This window comes from Papio anubis, chromosome 16, assembly GCF_008728515.1.
Source record: "Papio anubis isolate 15944 chromosome 16, Panubis1.0, whole genome shotgun sequence".
Classification (NCBI taxonomy): Eukaryota; Metazoa; Chordata; class Mammalia; order Primates; family Cercopithecidae; genus Papio; species Papio anubis.
In genome coordinates this window covers 31,069,208-31,089,911 of record NC_044991.1, presented here as the reverse complement: position 1 = coordinate 31,089,911, position 20,704 = coordinate 31,069,208, and the positions used below count along the sequence as shown (strand labels likewise).

The window sequence follows — 20,704 nt, the reverse complement described above, 5'->3', positions numbered from 1 at the left end:
TGCAACCTCTGTCTTGCAGGACTCAGTTCAAGCAATTCTCCTGCCTCAGCCTCCCGAGTAGCTGGGTTTACAGGAACGCGCCACCATGCCCGGGTAATTTTTGTATTTTTAGTAGAGACAGGGTTTCACCATGTTGGCCAGGCTGATTTTGAACTCCTGACCTCGTGATCCACCCACCTTGGCCTCCCAAAGTGTTGGGATTACAGGCGTGAGTCACTGCGCCCGGCCTAAGAGCATTTTTTAGGGGAATGGGGCCACTTAATCATGTGCATCACGGTGCACAGTTCTCACCACCACGAACTTTTTCTCACACAGACATCTGCAGGCCATGCCCAGCCACACACACGCATACCCCTAACACCAGCTCATGACACTTTTCTCAGGGAGAAGACAATACAGTGGATCTTACCTTGCCTCCTGTGGGATTACGTACAGCAAAGCAGAAAAGGGTGGCAGGCTTGGCATTCCCCTCCATCTTGAGCTCTGCAAAAGCAGCGGCATGGCCTTCTATGGGTTGTGAAACCTTCCTATCCACAGAGTAGAGCTGCATTGCCCCAACCACACGGTTTTGCTAAGAAAAGATATACAATGAAAGGGAGAGAAAAGGGAGGAATATAAAGAAATAATTCTTAAAATATATTTCTAAAATGAAAGTCTCATACATTAGAGGTATACTTCCTCTAATAAAAATTAAATGCATTAGCTATTAAAGGCATGATATCACTCTGAATTTGACGTGGAAAGATGGCAAACATTATGGAAAAAAATAAGACCACAAAAAAGTAAGATGGATGATCCTAATTTGTTAAATATAATAAGCGTGAAAGCGTTTTTTCATGGAAACTAACTCGTGCACTTTGGAGGAAAAACTCCAAAGCATTAATAGTAGTTAAATCAGGGGGATGCAATCACAGGTAATTTTGAAAATTGTGTTTTCTGAAATTTCTAAGTAGCAAAAATTGTATTTAATAAAAACTAATAAGGCCAGCACAGTGGCTCACACCTGCAATCCTAGCACCTTGGTAGAATCACTTGAGGCCAAGAGTTCAAGACTAGTCTGGGCAACACAGCAAGACGCCATCTCTACAAAAAAAATAAGAAAATTAGCTGGTCATGGTGGCACGCGCCTGTTGTCTTAGCTACTCAGGAGGCCAAGGCAGGGGGATTGCTTAAGCCAAGAAGTTCGAGGTTGCAGTGAGCTATGACTATAGCACTGCACTGCAGCCTGGATGGCAGAGCAAGACGCTGTCTCTAAAAAAACCAAAACCCCCAAACCAGTAACACTAATATCTTTTATAAAACTTAGAATTTATATTTTCTCTTTTTTTTTTTTTGAGACAGAGTCTTGCTCTGTCACCCAGGCTGGAGTGCAGTGGCATGATCTCGGCTCACTGCAAGCTCCGCCTCCCAGGTTCATGCCATTCTCCTGCCTCAGCCTTCCAAGTAGCTGGGACTACAGGCGCCCGCCACTACGCCTAGTTAATTTTTTGTATTTTTAGTAGAGATGGGGTTTCACCATGTTAGCCAGGATGGTCTCGATCTCCTGACCTCGTGATCCGCCTGCCTCGGCCTCCCAAAGTGCTGGGATTACAGGCGTGAGCCACCACGCCCGGCCAGAATTTACATTTTCTACTAAAGAATTTCAGTACATTTATATCCAAAGTCAAATGCTCAAAAAGCTAAGTGAATGGAATACAAAAGGGTCCCAGTTCAAGCTCCTGTAATTAAACATTCAATTGTCTCTGCTGAGTGAGCTCACATGTAGTTCATGAATAAAATCCTCAGCCTATTCCCAACTCACTCACAACTCCTTAAAAATGGGATAACAAAGGCTTCAACTTTGTCTTTAAAAATATTTTCTATTGCACAGATTTCTGTTAAAGTTATTAAGCAAAGTATTGACACATTCTACAACATGGATGAACCTTGAAAACATGCTGAGGAAAGAAGTCAGGCATGAAAGGCCACATATTGTCTGATTCCACCTACAAAATATCCAGAATAGGAAAATTTATAGAGACAGAAAATAGATTAGTGGTACCAAAGCCTGTAATAGGGAGAAATAGGGAGTAACCAGCAGATAAGTATAGGGAGAAATACTTATAGGGAGAAATAAGGGAGTAACCAGCAGATAAGTGGTCTGTGTTTTAACAGAAAAATGAGCATGAAAAGGTAAAAATGAGAATCCAAAGACAGGACAAAACCCTCCCCAAGAGATTGGGAAGACTTCCAGCAACATGATGACAGCACATTTGAGTCCCACAGGTACAGATACCTAAACGAAGCCTAAACTGAAGCCAAGACAAAGAGGCAGAGAAGACAGAACAGCCGAGGTGAAGGTGAGAGACCAGACCTGAGGCTACGTCTGTGGCCTTGGGCCGATGGCCTGCTTCTAAGTCTTAGGCACCTGCTAGGCTTACCCTCCCACCTCATGGGGCTGCTGAGTATTAAATGTGTCAAATTTGGGTGTTAAGTGTGTCAAAAAGGCATGTTAAAGACTGTAGCAGGCAAGGATTCAATGAGCAAATGCATTCACTGTGCCAGGCACAATGCTAGGGGCTAGGGATAAGTAAAATATGACACAGGTCCTTCTCTCAAGGACAGATGGTGAGAGTTTCTGGCAAGTACACAAGCAACTGCAATACAGAGTGCTGATTGCTACGGCATGGGAGAGAACAAGATGCCTTGTCAGCTCACCAAGATCAGTAAGTCAGGGAGGATTCCCAAAGTGACACCTAAGCTGGAGTAAGAGCTAACCAGGTGACAGGAACAGAAGTTGTTTCAAACAGAAACAGGCATTTGCATTTGTAAATGCTTAGACAGGGTTGGCAAACTATGGCCCCATATTCCCCTTTCCCACTCCTTTTATTTTTTTTTTTTGAAACAGAGTCTCGCTGTTTCACCCAGGATGGAGTGCAGTGGTATGACCTCAGCTCACCACAACCTCCACCTCCCGGGTTCAAGCGATTCTCCTGCCTCAGCTTCCTGGGTAACTGGGATTACAGGCATGCACTAGCATGCCCGGCTAATTTTTGTATTTTTAGTAGAGAGGGAGTTTCACTATGTTGGCCAGGCTGTTGTCAAACTCTTGACCTCGTGATCCATCTGCCTTGGCCTCCCAAAGTGCTGGGATTACAGCCATGAGCCACCGCACCTGGCTTCCCCTCCCCTTTTTATGTTGAGGTGACATTCACAAAACATAAAATGAACCATTTTAAAGTATATGACTGAATGGCATTTAGGACATTCACAATGTTGTAGAACCAAAACCTTAGCATAGTTTCAAAACATTTTCATCACCCAAAAAAAATTCTTGTGCCCATTAAATGGTCAGTCCCCAGTCCTCTGACCCAAGTCCCCTAGCAGCCACCAATCCTGCTTTCTAGCTCCATAGATTTACTGATTCTAAATATTTCATATAAATGGAATAATAAAATATGAGGCCTTTTGTGCCTCTCTTCTTTCATTTAGTAAGGTTTTTGAGGTTTACCTATGTGTAGCATGTATCAGTACTTCATTTTTAGGGTTAAATAATATCCCACTGTATGGATACACCACAACTTGTTTATCCACTCATTTGCTGGTGAACATTTGGGCTGTTTCTACCTTTTGGTTATTATAAAAAATGCTATTATGAATATCTGTGTAAAAGTTTTCGTGTGGATACATTTTCATTTCTCTTAGGTAGATACCTACCTAAGAGAGTCTCGCTCTGTCGCAAAGGCTGGAGTGCAGTAGCACAATCTCGGCTCACTGCAAGCTCTACCTCCCAGGTTCACGCCATTCTCCTGCCTCAGCCTCCCGAGTAGCTGGGACTACAGGCGCCCGCCACCAGGCCCGGCTAATTTTTTGTAGAGACAGGGTTTCCACTGTGTTAGCTAGGATGGTCTCGATCTCCTGACCTCGTGATCCGCCCGCCTTGGCCTCCCAAAGTGCTGGGATTATAGGCGTGAGCCACTGCGCCCGGCCTTACGTTTAACTTTTTGAGGAACCGCCAAACTGCTTTCCACAGCATCTGAACAATTTTATATTCCTACCACTAATGTAGGAGGGTTCCAATTTCTCCACATCATTGCCAACACTTCTTTTCTTTTCTTTTTTTGAGACGGAGTTTCACCCTTGTTGCCCAGGCTGGAGTGCAATGGCGTGATCTCAGCTCACCGCAACCTCTGCCCCCTGGGTTCAAGCAACTCTGCCTCAGCCTTCCTGAGTAGCTGGGATTACAGGCATGCACCACCACACTTGGCTAATTTTGTAGTTTTAGTAGAGATGGGGTTTCTCCATGTTGGTCAGGCTGGTCTTGAACTCCTGACTTCAGGGCCAACACTTATTTTCTACTTTGTAAAAATTATAACCACCCGAGTGGGTGTAAAGTAGTACTTTATTGTGGTTTCGAGGGGGGATTGTTTTTCCTAATGGCTAATGGTGTCAAGCAAGTCCTTTAACCATTTTTTAACTGGGCTGACTTTTTGTTGCGGAGTTGTAAGTGTTCTTTGTATATTCTGGATACTAGAACCTTATCAGATACATGATTTTCAAATATTATATCCCAGGTTGTCTTTTCACTTTATTGACAATATCCTTTTATGCACAAAAGTTTTTAATTCTGAAGTCCAAATGATCAGTTGTTTAATTTTGTTGTTCAGTCTTTTGGTGCTATTATATATCTAAGAATCCATGCCAAACTCAAAGTCATAAAGCTTTCTCCTTATGTTTTCTTCTAAGAGTTTTGTAGTTTTAGCTTCTACATTGAGGTTTCAGATCTATTTTGAGTTTATTTTTGTACATGGTGTGAGGCAGGTGACCAACTCCATTCTTTTGCATGTGGATATTTAGTTGTCCCAGCACCATTTCCTGAAGAGACTACTGTTTCCCCATTGACCAGTCTTGACACTTCCATCAAAAATCAATTGGCTACAGATGTAGGGGTGTATTTCTGGACGTTACATTTTTTCCCATTAGTCTACATGTCTATTCTCATGCCCATGAGGTGTTTTGTTGTTGGTAAATGCATGGGATTTTTTAATTTGTTGGTTTTTAGTTTGTCAGTAAAGCATATACAAGTAACTATGATTTATAATTTTTGTTTTATATTCCTCAAACATGATGGTTTCTTTGTAAAGAGGCATAATTCCCAAGAGTTTGTTGTTGTTGTTGTTGTTTGTTTTGTTTTGTTTTTGAGAGTTTCACTCTTGTTGCCCAGGCTGGAGTGCAATGGTGCGATCTTGGCTCACTGCAACCTCTGCATCCCAGGTTCAGGCGATTGTCCTGCCTCAGCCTCCCAAGTAGCTGGGATTACAGGTACATGCCACCACTCTCAGCTAATTTTTATATTTTTAGTAAAGATGGGGTTTCATCACTTTGGCCAGGCTGGTCTCGAATTCCTTCCTGACTTCAGGTGATCCGCCTGCCTCGGCCTCCCACAGCGCTGGGATTACAGGCGTGAACCACCGTGCCTGGCCCCCAAGGGTATTTTTGAAAGCTTAATTGAGATATAATTCACGTACCATAGAACTTACCTGTTTAAAGCAAGCTTGTCCAACATGTGGCCCATTACAGCCTTGTATGCGGCCCAAACACAAATTCATAAACTTTCTTAAAACATTATGAATTTCTGGCCGGGCACGGTGGCTCATGCCTATAATCCCAGCACTTTAGGAGGCCGAGGCGGGCAGATCATCTGAGGTCAGGAATTCGAGATCAGCCTGACAAACATGGAAAAACCCCATCTCTACTAAAAATACAAAAGTAGCCAGCTGTGGTGGTGCATGCCTGTAATCTCAGCTACTCAGGAAGGCTGAGGCAGTAGAATCACTTGAACCCCGGAGGCGGAGGTTGTGGTGAGCCAAGATCATGCCATTGCACTCCAGCCTGGGCAACAAGAGCGAAACTCGGTCTCAAAAAATATATATATATAAAATGAATTTTTTTGCAATTTTTGTTTTTAGCTCATCAGCTATTGCTAGTGTATTTTATGTGGCCCAAGACAGTTCTTCTTCGAATGTGGCCCAGGTAAGCCAAAAGATTGGACACCCCTGGTTTAAAGTATACCATCCAATGTCTCTTCATATACTCAGAGGGTTGTGCAATCATCGCTACAATGTAGTTTTAGAATACTTTCATCCTTTAAAAGAAACCGTATTAGCATTCAATCCTCATTCCCATCTCCCACACTCCACCTCCAGTCATAGGCAACTACTTATCTATTTTCTGTGTCTATAGATCAGACTATCCTGAACATTTCAAATAAATGGAATCATATAATATGTGGTCTTTTGTGAATGGCATCTTTCACTTAGTTTAATATTTCCAAGGTTCATTCATGATGTATTTTTAGTAGAGATGGGGTTTCACTATGTTGGCCAGGCTGGTCTTGAAATTCTGGCCTCAGGGTGATCCGCCTGCCTCAGCCTCCCAAAGTGCTGAGATTACAGACATGAGCCACTGTGCCTGGCCCTTCTAAGAGTTTTATAAGTTCAGGTCTTACATTTAGGTCTGATCGATTTTGAGTTTTTAGTATTATGAGACAGAGGTCCCATTTAATGCTTCTGCATACAGATGTCCAGTGCCCAAAAACCTTGTATTGAACAACTATTCTTTCCTTCACTGAACTGTCTTGGCATCCTTGTCAAAAATCAATTGACCGTAAGGGATACAACATTTTGATTAGACTGGAGGAATAAGTTTCAAGTGATCACACCTATAATCCCAGCACTTTGGGAGGCCGAAGCGGGCAGATCACTTGAGGTCAGGAGTTTGAGACCAGCCTGACCAACATGGTGAAACCCAACCTCTACTAAAAATACAAAAATTAGCTGGGCGTGGTGGTGCATGCCTATAATCCCAGCTGCACGGGAAGCTGAGACAGGAGGATTGCTTGAACCCGGGAGTGGAGGTTGCAGTGAGCCAAGATTGTGTCACTGCACTCCAATCTGGGCGACAGAGCGAGACCCTGTCTCAAAAAATAAAAAAATTAAAATTAAAATTAATGAATTTTTAAAAAATGTATTTGCACTCAACTGATATTATTTTAATTCAGAGAAATATGTTCATAACTTATTAGAAATAATCTTGAGTAGTTTGAGACCAGCCTGGCCAACATGGTGAAACCCTGTCTCTACAAAAAATACAAAAAAAATTAGCCAGGCATGGTGGTGTACGTCTGTAATCCCAGCTACTCGGGAGGCTGTGACAGAGGAATCGCTTGAACCCAGGAGGTGGAGGTTGCACTGAGCCAAGATCGAGCCATTGCACTCTAGTTCGCTAAGGCAATGAGCAAGGCTCTTGTCTCAAAAAAAAAAAAGAAACAACTCATAAGCTTCAAACCTACTGTTGATGCTATATTAGGTTTTGATAATTTTTATTTGGTTTCCCTTCCCTTTAATCGGAAACTTAACTTCATACCCTGTTCACAAAACATTAAAGCTGATTTTGAATGTTAAAAAAAAAAATCACTCACGAGGTGCCATGCAAAAGCAATCTTCCCTTCAGAATGACTGATGGTATGCTCAGGTTTTTCATAGCATATCATCATTAAAAGTGAAATAAAACAAATGGGTCAAGGCGTAGAAGCCATTAACCTGTAACCCCGTCCTGCACTATATGGGTGGATCACTTGAGGTCAGGAGTTCGAGACCAGCCTGGCCAACATGGTAAAACACTGTCTCTACTAAAAACGCAAAAATTAGGGGGGCATGGTGGCACATGCCTGTAGTCCCAGCTACCCAGAGGCTGAGGCAGTAGAATCACTTGAACCTGGAAAGTGGAGGTTGTAGTGAGCCGAATTTATGCCACTGCATTCCAGCCTGGGTGACAGAGCGAGACTACGTCTCAGAAAAAAAAAAAGAAAGGAAAAGAAAACTTGGCTTTTGGGGATATCACTTTTCTGGGACTCATCTATTCCTTTTTTTTTTTAAATTTTAGAGACAGGGTCTTGTTTCTATGGCCCAGGCTGGAATGCAAAGACATCATCATGGCTCACTGTAACCTGGAACTCCTGGGCTCAAGCAAATCCTCCTGCCTGAGCCTCCCAGGTAGCCAGGACTACAGGTGCATGTCACCACACCAAGCTAATTTGTTTGTCATCTATTCTTAAGTTAGTACCACATTTTATTCTTTTTTAAACTTTATTTTTTTTGAGACAAGGTCTCACTCTGTCACCCAGGCTGGAGTGTAGTGGTGCAATCTCAGTTCACTGCAACCTCCGCCTCCCAGGCTCAAGCAATTCTCCCACCTCAGCCTCCAGAGCAGCTGGAACTACAGGTGCATGTCATTATGCTTGGCTAGTTTTTGCATTTTCTGTAAAAAATGGGTTTTACCATGTTGCCTAGGCTGGTCTCAAACTCCTGGGCTCAAGATATCCACCTTCCTCAGCCTCCCAAAGTGCTGGGATTACACACATGAGTCACTGAGGCCAGCCAGTATCACATTCTTGATCACTGTAGGTTTGTGGCAAGTTTTAAAATTGGGAAGTATAAGTACTCCAATTTTTTGTTTATTTGTTTTAGGATTGTTTTGGCTATTCTGGGTTCCTTGCAATTCCACATAAATTTTAGGATCATCTTGTCAATTTCTACAAAGAAGCTAGCTGGTATTCCAATAGAGATTATGTTGAATTTGTAGACCAATTTGAGGAGTACTTCCATCCTAAAAGTATTAAATCTTCCAATCCATGAACATGGGACATTTTTTGATTTAGATCTTCTTTAATTACTTCCAATCATGTTTTGTAGTTTTCAGAATGTAACTTTTGCATTTTTTAAATTAAATTTACCTCTAAGTATTTTATTCTTTTTGATGTTATTATGAATGAGATTGTTTTCCTGATTTCATTTTTTGATTGTTCATTGCAAATGTCTAGGAACACAACTGATGTTTGCATACTGATACTGTATTCTGTAACCTTGCTCAATTTGTTTATTAGTTCTAATAGTTTTTTACTAGATTCCTTAGGAATTCCATATACAAGTTTATGTCATCTGCAAATAGAGACAGCTTTAATTCTTCCATTTAAATCTAGATGCCTTTTATGTTTTTCTCACCTAATTGCCCTGGCTAGAATCTCTAGTCCAAAGTTGAACAGAAGTAGCAAGAGAAGACATCCTTGTTCCTGATCCTTGGGGGAAAGCTTTCAGTTTTTCAACACGAAGTAAGATGTTAGTTGTATTTGTTGTAGATGCCCTTTATCAGGGTGACTAAGCCAAAGTCTTAGGTCTTGTTTCCCTTGTATATCTGCAATGCCACTGCCTTCATCTGGTCACACATGCCTCATTTCTTCTGGGGGTTGCAGAAATGGAAGAGATCCTCAAGTGGAAAGAAGTACTCCTTCCCTCTTTGCGTATTCTTAACCTTTCTCATACATATCTCTACTCTAGAACAGACTACATGGTTTTGTTCCTGTATCTGCCTTTCAACTAGTCTCCTGGCCTCCAGTCTTCATGGCTGTCCATCTCCAACATCAAAGATAGCAGTTTTTCCATTCCACTATGCTGCTAAGAAGGAAAATTAATTACATCACTCTCACTCAAAACCTGCTACATAATTCCCATTGCCTGCAGTCTGGCCCCCAACTCATCTCTCTACGTCTTGCCCCTCTAGCTACCTAATATGCTTACCTATAGGTATCATCCACAGTGGACGACCCTAGACTCCCAGAAAGAGCCATTCCCCTCTATTCCATGCCTTTGCATACACTGTTTCCTTCCCAAGTGCGCTTTAATAGCTAGCAAAATGCAGCTTAGATCCCCTGTGTTGTGGGCTCTCTTGACTTAAGCTGCTGTCTCATGGCTCCCACAGTATTCTCTTCGAAGATGTGACAGTTCCTTAATTACTAGAATTGTGCAGATACACCTTCCCCACTAGGCTGTAGACAGATCATTCCCTGGTCATCAGGATTGAATGATTAAGATCTGTGTCCCAAGTGCAAACATCCTATAGTCCTCAAGTATCTGGTGACTGAATTAGCCACCAGGAATGAAAAAAGGGAGGACAGAAAGATACTGCTTTCATTATAAAAGAATATGAGTTAGTAACATTCCAGTAAGTCCTTGAAATACAGTCTAAGGACTACTTTTTTTTTCCCCATAAAATTAAACACTTCTTAGTGTTTAAAATAAGCAGCATTTACACAGAAGCAGCTCTACGTTAACCATCTAGATGCTGGGACTTTGATACAACAGTACAGACACAGTAGGGCCAGAGATGCCAGGAAGGCCGTGCTGTGTGCAGGCTGCGGTGTGTGCGGGCAGTGTGTGCACTCACCAAGGACAGACCAGCTGACCGCCCATTTTCCCAAGACCTCCCTCCCTGCAGCAGCTGTGCACATCAGGGCCCCTTGACCCCATGGGCCACGGTCCCTCCCTGCCCTGGCTGTGACGCAGTGGGCAGGACGTCTAGTCCTCTCTCGTCTTCCTGAAGGACTTCTTATAAATCTGCGTTCCAAATTATTCTACAAAATTCCTCAACAACCTCTCAAAACAGTGCTAGAAATAGTTTACACAACGAACATCAGGAACCTGATGGAATGCAGTAGTAGTTAATGGGCCAAAGGTAAATTAAGATTATTTGATCCAAGTTCAGATTTCTTTGTAATCTCTATTTCTCTCAGTTCCAGGCCTACTTCTGCCTTATACCTATAACCAACTTCTTTTTTTTTTTTTTTTTTTTGAGACAGGGTCTTGCTTTGTTGCCCAGGCCGGAGTGCAGTGGCACAATCTCAGCTCACTGCAACCTTGAACCCCTGACCTCAAGAGATCCGCCCGCCTCGGCCTCCCAAAGTGCTGGGATTACAGGCATACGCCACCACACCTGGCCCTATAACCAACTTCTAATGACTTAACCATTCCATTCTAATATAGGGCTTTGAAGTTACATCAGACCAGCCCCTAAAGGCAGCTCAAGGCTTACCTGAGCCGAGATGCCTATGAGGAGCAGCCACTTCTGGTACTCATCAGTCCGGTAGTGAATCACCTGGCAGCCCGCCAGACTGGTATGTCTATCAAACATCTTCATGGGCTGGGAGTCACCTTCCATGCTCCAGTGGTAGACTGCAGTCTCGGTCACCAAGGCAACAGTGTTCACAGAAACCCATTTCCAGAAAATCACCTCTTCTGCCATAGAATGAGCCTTTATTTTACTCTTCATCTCAATATTAAAGATCTGAAGTGTCTTCCCAGCTAGTATTTGATATAATAGAGATTAAAGAAAGATAAATTAAAAATCTGAAAGACAAATTCATATACTCTTAATTCTGAATTATTTTAATATTACTTTAGGTTGTACTGCTAATCTGATTAACAGGGTCTGAAAGATGCTGCCAGAGTAGTAATTAACCATACCTTAATGTCTAAATATTGAGAAGAGCCTGTATGCATTAAATTCTTCTTCAGAAGAATATAAAAGCATATAAATATTCATAGAAATATGTGAATAACAATGAGAAATTAGTTCTACTGAAGCACGCCTCTCTTTCGGATTGGTTTCTTTTTGTTTCAAAATACTTTTCTGGGTAAGTCAGCAAAAACATAAGACACCCCTTCTCTGCGCAGTCTCCAATTTTCAAGAAAGACTACAACTATCCCTTCACATTAAACCAGCTTCTCCAAATTTGTCTTAAATTCTAGACCAATGCTGACAAATGGAATTTTCTACAATGTTGGATATATTCTATATTTGCATCCATCACAGCAGATAATAGTTATATGTGGCTATTAAACACTTAATATGTATCTAGCAAGATATTTCAGGAACTGAATTTATACTTTTATTTAACTTTAATTAATTTAAATGTTAAACAATCCCATGCAGCTAATGTCCAATAGGACAGTACAGTTCTAGATAAAATATTTGGCATCCATTCTCTGGCAAGAGACCCATATTGTTTCTACCTGTAGCAATGAACTAAATTTTGATTTTGGAATCTATACAAAATTTAGAGCTAACATAAAATATTAAAATATTGCTTCCCACAAAGATTGGGAACAAGGAAAGGATTATTTCTCTGACCATTTGTTTTGACACTGAGAATGACATAGCTAGTGTGATAAGGCAAGAAAAATAAAAGGCATAAAGATCAAAAAAGGAAGTAAACCTGTCTTAACTCACAGACAACATAATTATTTACAAAGAAAATCCTACGGAATCTACAAATTTACAAAACAACTATTAGATTTAATAGGTGACTACAGGAGTGCAGCAAGATGCGAAGTCAACCTACAAAAATTTGAATTGGGCTGGGCACAGTGGCTTACACCTGTAATCCCAGCACTTTGGGAGGCTGAGGCAGGTGAATCTCTCGAGGTCAAGAGTTTGAGACCAGCCTGGTCAACATGGTGAAACCCCATCTCTACCAAAAATACAAAATTTAGCTGGGCATGGTGGCAGGTGCCTATAATTCCAGCTACTTGAGAGGTTGAGGCAGGAGAATTGCTTGAATCCAGGAGGCAGAGGTTGCAATGAGCCAAGATGACACCACTGCACTCTAGCCTGGGTGACAAAGTAAAAACGGGTCTCAAAAAAAAAAAAAAAATCAACTGAATTTTGAGATACTAGCAGCAAACAATTTGGAAATATAAAAAAGAATTCAGGCCAGGCATGGTGGCTCATGCCTGTAATCCCAGCACTTTGGGAGGCCGAGGTGGGCGGATTACCTGAGGTCAGGAGTTCAAGACCAGCCTGGCCAACATGGCGAAACCCCATCTCTGCTAAAAATACAAAAATTAGGTGGGTGTGGTGGCATGTGCCTGTAATCCCAGCTAGTCGGGAGGCTGAGGCAGGAGAATTGCTTGAGCCTGGGAGGCGGAGGTTGCAGCAAGCTGAGATTGTGCCACTGCACTCCAGCCTGGCCGACAGAGTGAGACTCTGTCTCAAAAAAAAAATTCGTACCACCACCCAAAACATAGCATTTTGGAGTAAATTTAACAAAGGGTAAGCAAAGCCTCTACACTATAAAATATTCCTGAAAGAAAGTAAAGGCTTAAATCAAAGAAGGGGCATACCATTTTCATGGATCAAAACACTTAAAATTGCTAAGATGTCATTTCCCCCTAAATTACCTACAGATTCAATGGAATCCCAATCAAAATACCAGCATACTTTTTCTTCTTTCTTTTTTATAGAAAGAAGGAAAGAGACAGGGTTTCACTTTGTTACCCAGGTTGGAGTACAGTGGAGCAATCATAGCTCATTGCAACCTCAAATTCCTGGGCCCAAGTGATCCTCCTGCCTCAGCCTCCCAAGTAGTTGGGACTACAGGCATGCACCATCACACTCAGCTAATTTTTCTGTTTTCTTTTTCTTTTTTGAGACACAGTCTCTCTCTGTTGCCCAGGCAGGAGTGCAGTGGCATGATCTCAGCTCAATGAAGCCTCCACCTCCCAGGTTCAAGTGATTCTCCTGCCTCAGCCCCCCGAGTAGCTGGGATTACAGGCACATGCCACCACACACACCTAATGTTTGTATTTTTTGTAGAGACAGGGTTTCGCCATGTTGGCCAAGCTGGTCTCAAACTCTTGACCTCAAGTGATTTGCCTGCCTCAGCCTCCCAAAGTGCCGCGATTATAGGTGTGAGCCACCATATCCAGTCTAATTTTTTTTTTTAGAGACTAGGTCTCGCTATGCTGCCCAGGCTGGTCTCAAATTTCTGGCCTCCTGCAATCCTTCCATCTTAGCCTGCTGAAGTGCTGGGATAACAGGTGTAAGCCACCACCCTGGCCCAGCATCTTTTGTTTGGTGGAAAATAAAATGATGTTATAACGAATACGGAAATGCAGAGGACAAAGAATAGATATAACAATTGTGGAAAAGAGCAAAGCTGGAAGACTTACGATACTTAATGTTGAGACATTCTATAAAGCTATTAATAAAACCTATGTTATTCTCATAAGACACACAGATCAATGAAACAGAAGAAAGTCTAGAAACAGCTGCATGCACTGATTTGATAAAAGTGCCTCAAAAACCTCAACAGGCCCAAACACATTTTTTATAAAAATAGAAAAATCCATCCTAAAATGTATATGGAATCTCAAAGGACCTCAAAAAGCCAAAATAATCTTGATAAAGATGAACAAGTTTGGATGATCTCACACTTCCTGAATTTAAATCTCATTACAAAGTTAAAGTAACCAAATGTATGGTAACAGCATAGAAACATAGACACCAATGCAATATAAGAGAGAACCCAAAAATGAACCTTCACATATATGATCAAATGATCTTTGACAAAGGTACTAAGACCATTCAATAGGAAAAAAGAATACTCTTTTCAACAAATAATACTGGGAAAACTGGGTCCACAAAATAATAAAATTGGACCCTTACCTTATACCATATACAAAAAGTAACTCAAAATGGATTAAAGACCTAAACATAAAAACTAAAATCGGCCGGGCGCGGTGGCTCAAGCCTGTAATCCCAGCACTTTGGGAGGCCGAGACGGGCGGATCACGAGGTCAGGAGATCGAGACCATCCTGGCTAACACGGTGAAACCCCGTCTCTACTAAAAAATACAAAAAACTAGCCGGGCGAGGTGGCGGGCGCCTGTACTCCCAGCTACTCGGGAGGCTGAGGCAGGAGAATGGCGTAAACCCGGGAGGCGGAGCTTGCAGTGAGCTGAGATCCGGCCACTGCACTCCAGCCTGGGCGACAGAGCGAGACTCCGTCTCAAAAAAAAAACCTAAAATCACAGGCAGAACCTGAGTCCTGTTCTCTCATTTTCCTCCCCAGACAGCATGAGTTTCACCACTCGTTCCACTACCTTCTCTGCCAACTACCGGTCCCTGGGATCCGTCCAGCTGCCCAGCTACAGTACCTGGTCGATCAGCAGCCTAGCCGGCATCTATGCAGATATAAGGGGTTTGGGCTCTCAGATCTCTGTGTCCTACTCCACCAGTTTCCAGGGTGACTTGGGGTCCAGGGCCCTGGCCACTGGAATGGCCAGCGGTCTGGCAGGAATAGGAGGCATCTAGAATGAGAAGGAGACCATGCGAAGCCTGAACGACCACCTGGCCTCCTACCTGGACAGAGTGAGGAGCCTGGAGACTAAGAATCAGAGGCTGGAGAGCAAAAATCGGGAGAACCTGGAGAAGAAGGGACCCCAGGTCAGACACTAGGCCATTACTTCAAGACCATCGAGAAGCTGATGGCTCAGATCTTTGCAAATTCTGTGGACAATACCTTCATCGTTCTGCACACTGACAATGCCCATCTTGCTGCTGCTGACTTTAGAATCAAGTATGAGACAGAGCTGGCCATGCGTCAGTCTGTGGGGAGCAACATCCATGGGCTCTGCAAGGTCACTGACGACATCAATGTCACTGGGCTGCAGCTGGAGACAAAGATCGAGACTCTCAAGGAGAAGCTGCTCTTCATGAAGAAGAACCATGAAGAGGGAGTAAAAGGCCTACAAGCCCAGATTGCTAGCTTTGGGCTGACTGTGGAGGCAGATGTCCAAATATCAGGACCTTGGCAAGATCATGGCAGATATCTGGGCCCAATATGACAAGCTGGCTCAGAAGAACCCAGAGAAGCTGGACAAGTACTGGTCCCAGCAGATTGAGGAGAGCACCACAGTGGTCACCACGCAGTCCGCCGAGATCAGAGCTGCTGAGCTGACACTAATGGAGCTGAGATGTCCAGTCCAGTCCTTGGAGATTGGCCTGGACTTGATGAGAAATCTGAAGACCAGCTTGGAGAATAGCCTGAGGGAGGTGGAAGCCTGCTACACCATGCAGATGGAGCAGCTCAACAGGGTCCTACTATACCCGGAGTCGGAGTTGGCACAGACCTGGGCAGAGGGACAGTGCCAGGCCCAGGAGTATGAGGCCTGGAACATCCAGGTCAATCTGGAGGCTGAGATCACCACCTACCGCCGCCTGCTGGAAGATGGGGAGGACTTCAATCTTGGTGAGGCCCTAGACAGCAGCAACTCCATGCAAACCATCCAAAAGACCACCACCTGCAGGATAGTGGACGGCAAAGTGGTGTTTGAGACCAATGACACCAAAGTTCTGAGGAACTGAGCCAGCAGAAGCAGGGTACCCTTTGGGGAGGGGAGCAGGAGGCCAATAAAAATTTCACAGATTAAAAAAAAATCCCAACAATTAAAATCATAAAACATTTAGAGAAAACATAGGGGAAAAGCTTGATGATGTTGGATCTTGCAATGACTTTTTTTGGTATGACAATAAAAGAAAAAAATGAATTGGACAGCATCAGAGGTCACAAAAGAGAGAAAAGGCAACCCATAGAATGAGAGAAAATACAGGCATATCTCGTTTTATTATACTTTGCTTTACTGTGTTTTGCAGATACTGCATTTGTGTTGTTGCTTTGTTTTGAGACAGCGTTTCGCTCTTGTTGCCCAGGCTGGAGTGCAATGGCACGATCTCAGCTCACTGCCACCTCTGCCTCCCAGGTTCAAGAGATTCTCCTGCCTCAGCCTCCCGAGTAGTTGGGCTTACAGGCGCCCACCACCATGCCCAACTAAGTTTTGTATTTTTAGTACAGACTGGGTTTCACCATGTTGGCCAGGCTGGTCTCAAACTCCTGACCTCAGGTGATCCGCCCACCTCGGCCTCCCAAAGTGCTGAGATTACAGGCGTTTTTTTCGTTTCGTGGAGAAAAAAATATCAAAGGTTTGCGGCAATCTTCCATCAAGCAAGTCTATTGGTATCATTTGTCCGATAGCATGTGCTCACTTCCTGTCTCTGTCACACTTTGGTAATTCTCGTGATATTTCAAACTTTTTCATTATTATATTAGCTATGCTGCTCTGTGATCAGTGATCTTTCAAGTTTTTACAGTAATTGTTTTGTGGTACCATGAACCACACACATATAAGATAGTGGACTTAATAAATGTGTGTGTTCTAACTGCTGCACTTACTGGCCATGCCCTAGTCCCTCTTCCTCTCCTCGTGCCTCCTTATTCCCTGAGACACAACAATATTGAAATAAGGCCATTTAACAACCTTAACAACCTTCCTTGCTAAAGGAAAGTGAAAGTGAAAAGAATCCCACGTCTCTCACTTTAAGTCAAAAGTTAGAAATGATTTGGCTTGGTGAGGAAGGCCTATCAAAAGCTGAGACAGACTGAAGGTTAGGTCTCTTGCACCAGTTAGCCAAGTTGTGAATGCAAAGGAAAAGTTATTTAAGGAAATTAAAAGTGTTATTTCAGTGAACACATTAATGATAAGAAAACAAACAGCCTTATTGCTGATATGGAGAAAGCTGTAGTGGCCTGGATAGAAGATCAAAGCAGCCAGAACAATCCATTAAACCAGAGCCTAATTCACAGCAAGGCCCTAACTCTCTGCAATTCTATGAAGCCTGAGAGAGGTGAAGAAGTTGCAGAAGAAGTCTGAAGCTAGCAGAGGTTGATTCATGAGGTTTAATGAAAGAAGCCATCTCTATAGCATAAAACTGCAAAGTGAAGCAGCAAGTTCTGATACAGAAGCTGTGCCAAGTTCTCCAGAAGACCTAGCTAAGATCATTGATGAACACATTTTCAATGGAGAAGAAACAACCTCCCACTGGAAAAAGATGCCATTTAGGACTCAAGTGAGAGAGAAGTCAATGCCTGGCTTCAAAGCTTCAGAAGACAGGCTAACTCTCTTGTTAGGGGATAATGCAGCTGGTAACTTTAAGTGGAAGCCAAAAATCCCAAGGCTCTTAAGAATTATGCTAAATCTCGGCCGGGCGTGATGGCTCAAGCCTGTAATCCCAGCACTTTGGGAGGCCGAGACGGGTGGATCACGAGGTCAGGAGATCGAGACCATCCTGGCTAACACGGTGAAGCCCCATCTCTACTAAAAAATACAGAAAACTAGCCGGGCGAGGTGGCGGGCGCCTGTAGTCCCAGCTACTCGGGAGGCTGAGGCAGGAGAATGGTGTGAACCCGGGAGGCGGAGCTTGCAGTGAGCCGAGATCCGGCCACTGCACTCCAGCCTGGGCGACAGAGCGAGACTCCGTCTCAAAAAAAAAAAAAAAAAAAAAGAACTATGCTAAATCTCCTCTGCCTGTGCTCTATGAATGGAACAACAAGAGTCGTGATGATAGTACACCTGTTTACAGCACGGTTTACTGAATATTTAAAACTCACTGTTCAGATCTACTTCTTAGAAAAAAAAATATTCCTTTAAAAAGATTACTGCTCATTGATAATGCACCTGGTCACCTAAGAGCTCTGATGGAGATATACAAGGAGATGAAAGCTGCTTTCATGCCTGCTAACATACCAATTCTGCAATCCATGGATCAAAGAGTAGTTTCAACTTTCAAGTCTTAAGAAATACATTTTTAAAGGCTACAGCTGCCATAAATAGTGTCTCCTTTGATGGATCTAGGCAAAGTAAATTGATAACCTCCTGGAAAGGATTCACCATTCTAGATGCAACTAAGAACATTCGTGATTCAAGGGAGGAGGTCAAAATATCAATATTAACAGGAATTCGGAAGAAGTGTTTTCCAAACCTCATGAATGACTTTGTGAGGTTCAGGACTTCAGTGGAGGAAGTCATTGCAGAGGTGGTAGGAACAGCAAGAGAATTAGAAGTGGAGACTGAAGATGGGACTGAACTATTGCAATCTCAGGATCAAACTTGAACAGATGAGGAGTTGCTTCTCACAGATGAGCAAAGAAAGTGGTTTCTTCCAATAGAATCTACTCCCAGTGAAGACGCTGTGAACATTGTTGAAATGACTACAGGAATTTAGAATAGTACATAAACTTAGCTGATAAAGCACCAGAATTTGACAGGACTGACTCCAATTCTGAAAGAAGTCGACTGTGGGTAAAATGTTAGCAAACAGCATTGCACACTACAGAGGAATTTTTCATTAAAGGAAGAGTCAGTCCTGCGGAAACTTCATTAATGTATTTTTTTTATTATTTTTTATTTATTTACTTATTTATTTTTTGAGATGGAGTCTCGCTCTGTTGCCAGGCTGGAGTGCAGTGGTGCGATCTTGGCTCACTACAACCTCCACCTCCCAGGTTCAAGTGATTCTCCTGCCTCAGCCTCCCAAGTAGCTGGGACTACAGGCGCCTGCCACCACGCCCAGCTAATTTTTTTTTATTTTTAGTAGAGACAGGGTTTCACCATACTGGCCAGAATGGTCTCAATCTCTTGACCTCATGATCTGCCTGCCTCAGCCCCCCAAAGTGCTGGGATTATAGGCGTTAGCCACCGCACCCGGCCTGATGTCTTATTTTAAGAAATTGCCACAGCCACTCTGGTCTTCAGCAACCACTACTGTGATCAATCAGCAGCCACTGGCATCAAGGCAAGACCCTCCACCAGTAAAAAGATTACAACTCACAGCTGGGAGCAGTGGCTCACGTCTGTAATCCCAGCACTTTGGGAGGCTGAGGCCGGCAGATCACTTGAGGTCAGGAGTTCGAGACCAGCCTGGCCAACATGGTGAAACCCAGTCTCTACTAAAAATACAAAAATTTAGCTGGGAATGGTGCAGCACGTGCTGTAATCCCAGTTACGGAAGGCTGAGGCAGGAGGATCCCTTAAACTGGTGGACAGAAGCTGGTGAGAGCCGCGTATGCAAAGCAAGATCACGCCACTGCACTCCAGCCTGCAGCGTGGAGAGAATCCTCTCCAAAAAAGCCGGCACGTGGCTCAAGCCTGTAATCCCAGCACTTTGGGAGGCCGAGGCGGGCGGTGGATCACGAGGTCAGAGATCGAGACTATCCTGGCTAACATGGTGAAACCCTGCTCTACTAAAAACATGCAAAAACTAGGCTGGCGCAGGTGGCGGTGACGCCTGTAGTCTCAGCTACTTGGGAGGCTGAGGCGTGAGAATGCATGGAACCCGAGGCGGAGCTTGCAGTGAGCCGAGATCACGCCACTGCACTCCAGCCTGGGAGATACAGCGAGACTCCGCCCTCAAAAAAAAAAAAAAAAAAAAAAAAAAAGATTACAACTCAGTGAAGGCTAATAATGGTAAGCAATTTTAGAATAAATAGATTATTTATTTATTTATTTTGAGACATTCTCTCATCACCCAGGCTGACATGTGAACCTCAATAGCTATCTCTTCCCATCTCAGCCCCTTTCGAGTAGGTGAGATTAGCAGATGACTACTACCCCCAGCATTTTTTTTTTGAGATAAGGTCTCACTGTATTGTTTCCCCATGCTGCTCTTTGAACTCTTTAGGGTTCAAGCAATCTTCCACCTGCTCTTCTGAAAGTGCTGGGATTAGAGGTATAAAGCATCAATGTACCACCAGAATTATTACTTTTTATTTTTATTTTTATTTAATTTTATTTTCGAGATGGAGTCTCAGCTTTCTGTCATCCAGGCTAGAGTGCAGTGGCACAATATCAGCTTACTGCACCTCCACCACCTCCCAGGTTCTTGCCATTTCTCCCACCTCAGCTCTCCCAATGGCTGGGACTACAGGTGCCCGCCACACCCGCTAATTTGTTTCTGGCTTTTAAGTAGAGACGGGTTTCACCGTGTTAGCCAGGATGGTCTCGACCTCCAACCTCATGAGATCCACACGCCTTTAGCCTCTCAAAGTGCTGGGATTACAGGCACATGAGTCACTGTGCCTGGCCAAATTATTTCTTAATTAAGGTAATCCATTTTTTGAAATAATGCTATTTTGTGCTTAATATGATTACAGCATAGTATAAACATAACTTTTTATACACACTGAGAAACCAAAAATCTATGTGACTCACATTGT

The 20,704-nt window shown here is 43.2% G+C and overlaps 1 protein-coding gene, 1 non-coding gene and 1 pseudogene across 6 annotated transcripts in view; 2 read left to right on the top strand and 1 right to left on the bottom strand.

Annotated features, from left to right (window-relative positions):
* CLTCL1 (clathrin heavy chain like 1) overlaps nt 1-20,704 on the bottom strand; it is a 113,212-nt gene that overhangs the window by 64,270 nt on the left and 28,238 nt on the right. For all 5 annotated transcript variants that reach the window (XR_001892133.2, XM_003905212.3, XM_009216777.2 and 2 more), the window contains 2 exons: nt 10,906-11,174; nt 410-571 (listed from right to left, as the gene is read on the bottom strand). Coding sequence is in view for 4 of the 5 variants with exons in the window: in XM_003905212.3 (XP_003905261.2) it covers nt 410-571; nt 10,906-11,174 (431 nt within the window). In the remaining variant the exon portion in view is untranslated. The remainder of the gene's footprint in view (nt 1-409; nt 572-10,905; nt 11,175-20,704) is intronic.
* Nucleotides 7,434-7,551, top strand: LOC116270884. The gene has a single exon (XR_004179189.1). It is a non-coding gene; the product is annotated as a small nucleolar RNA SNORA15 (small nucleolar RNA).
* Nucleotides 14,731-16,020, top strand: LOC116270696 (annotated as a pseudogene).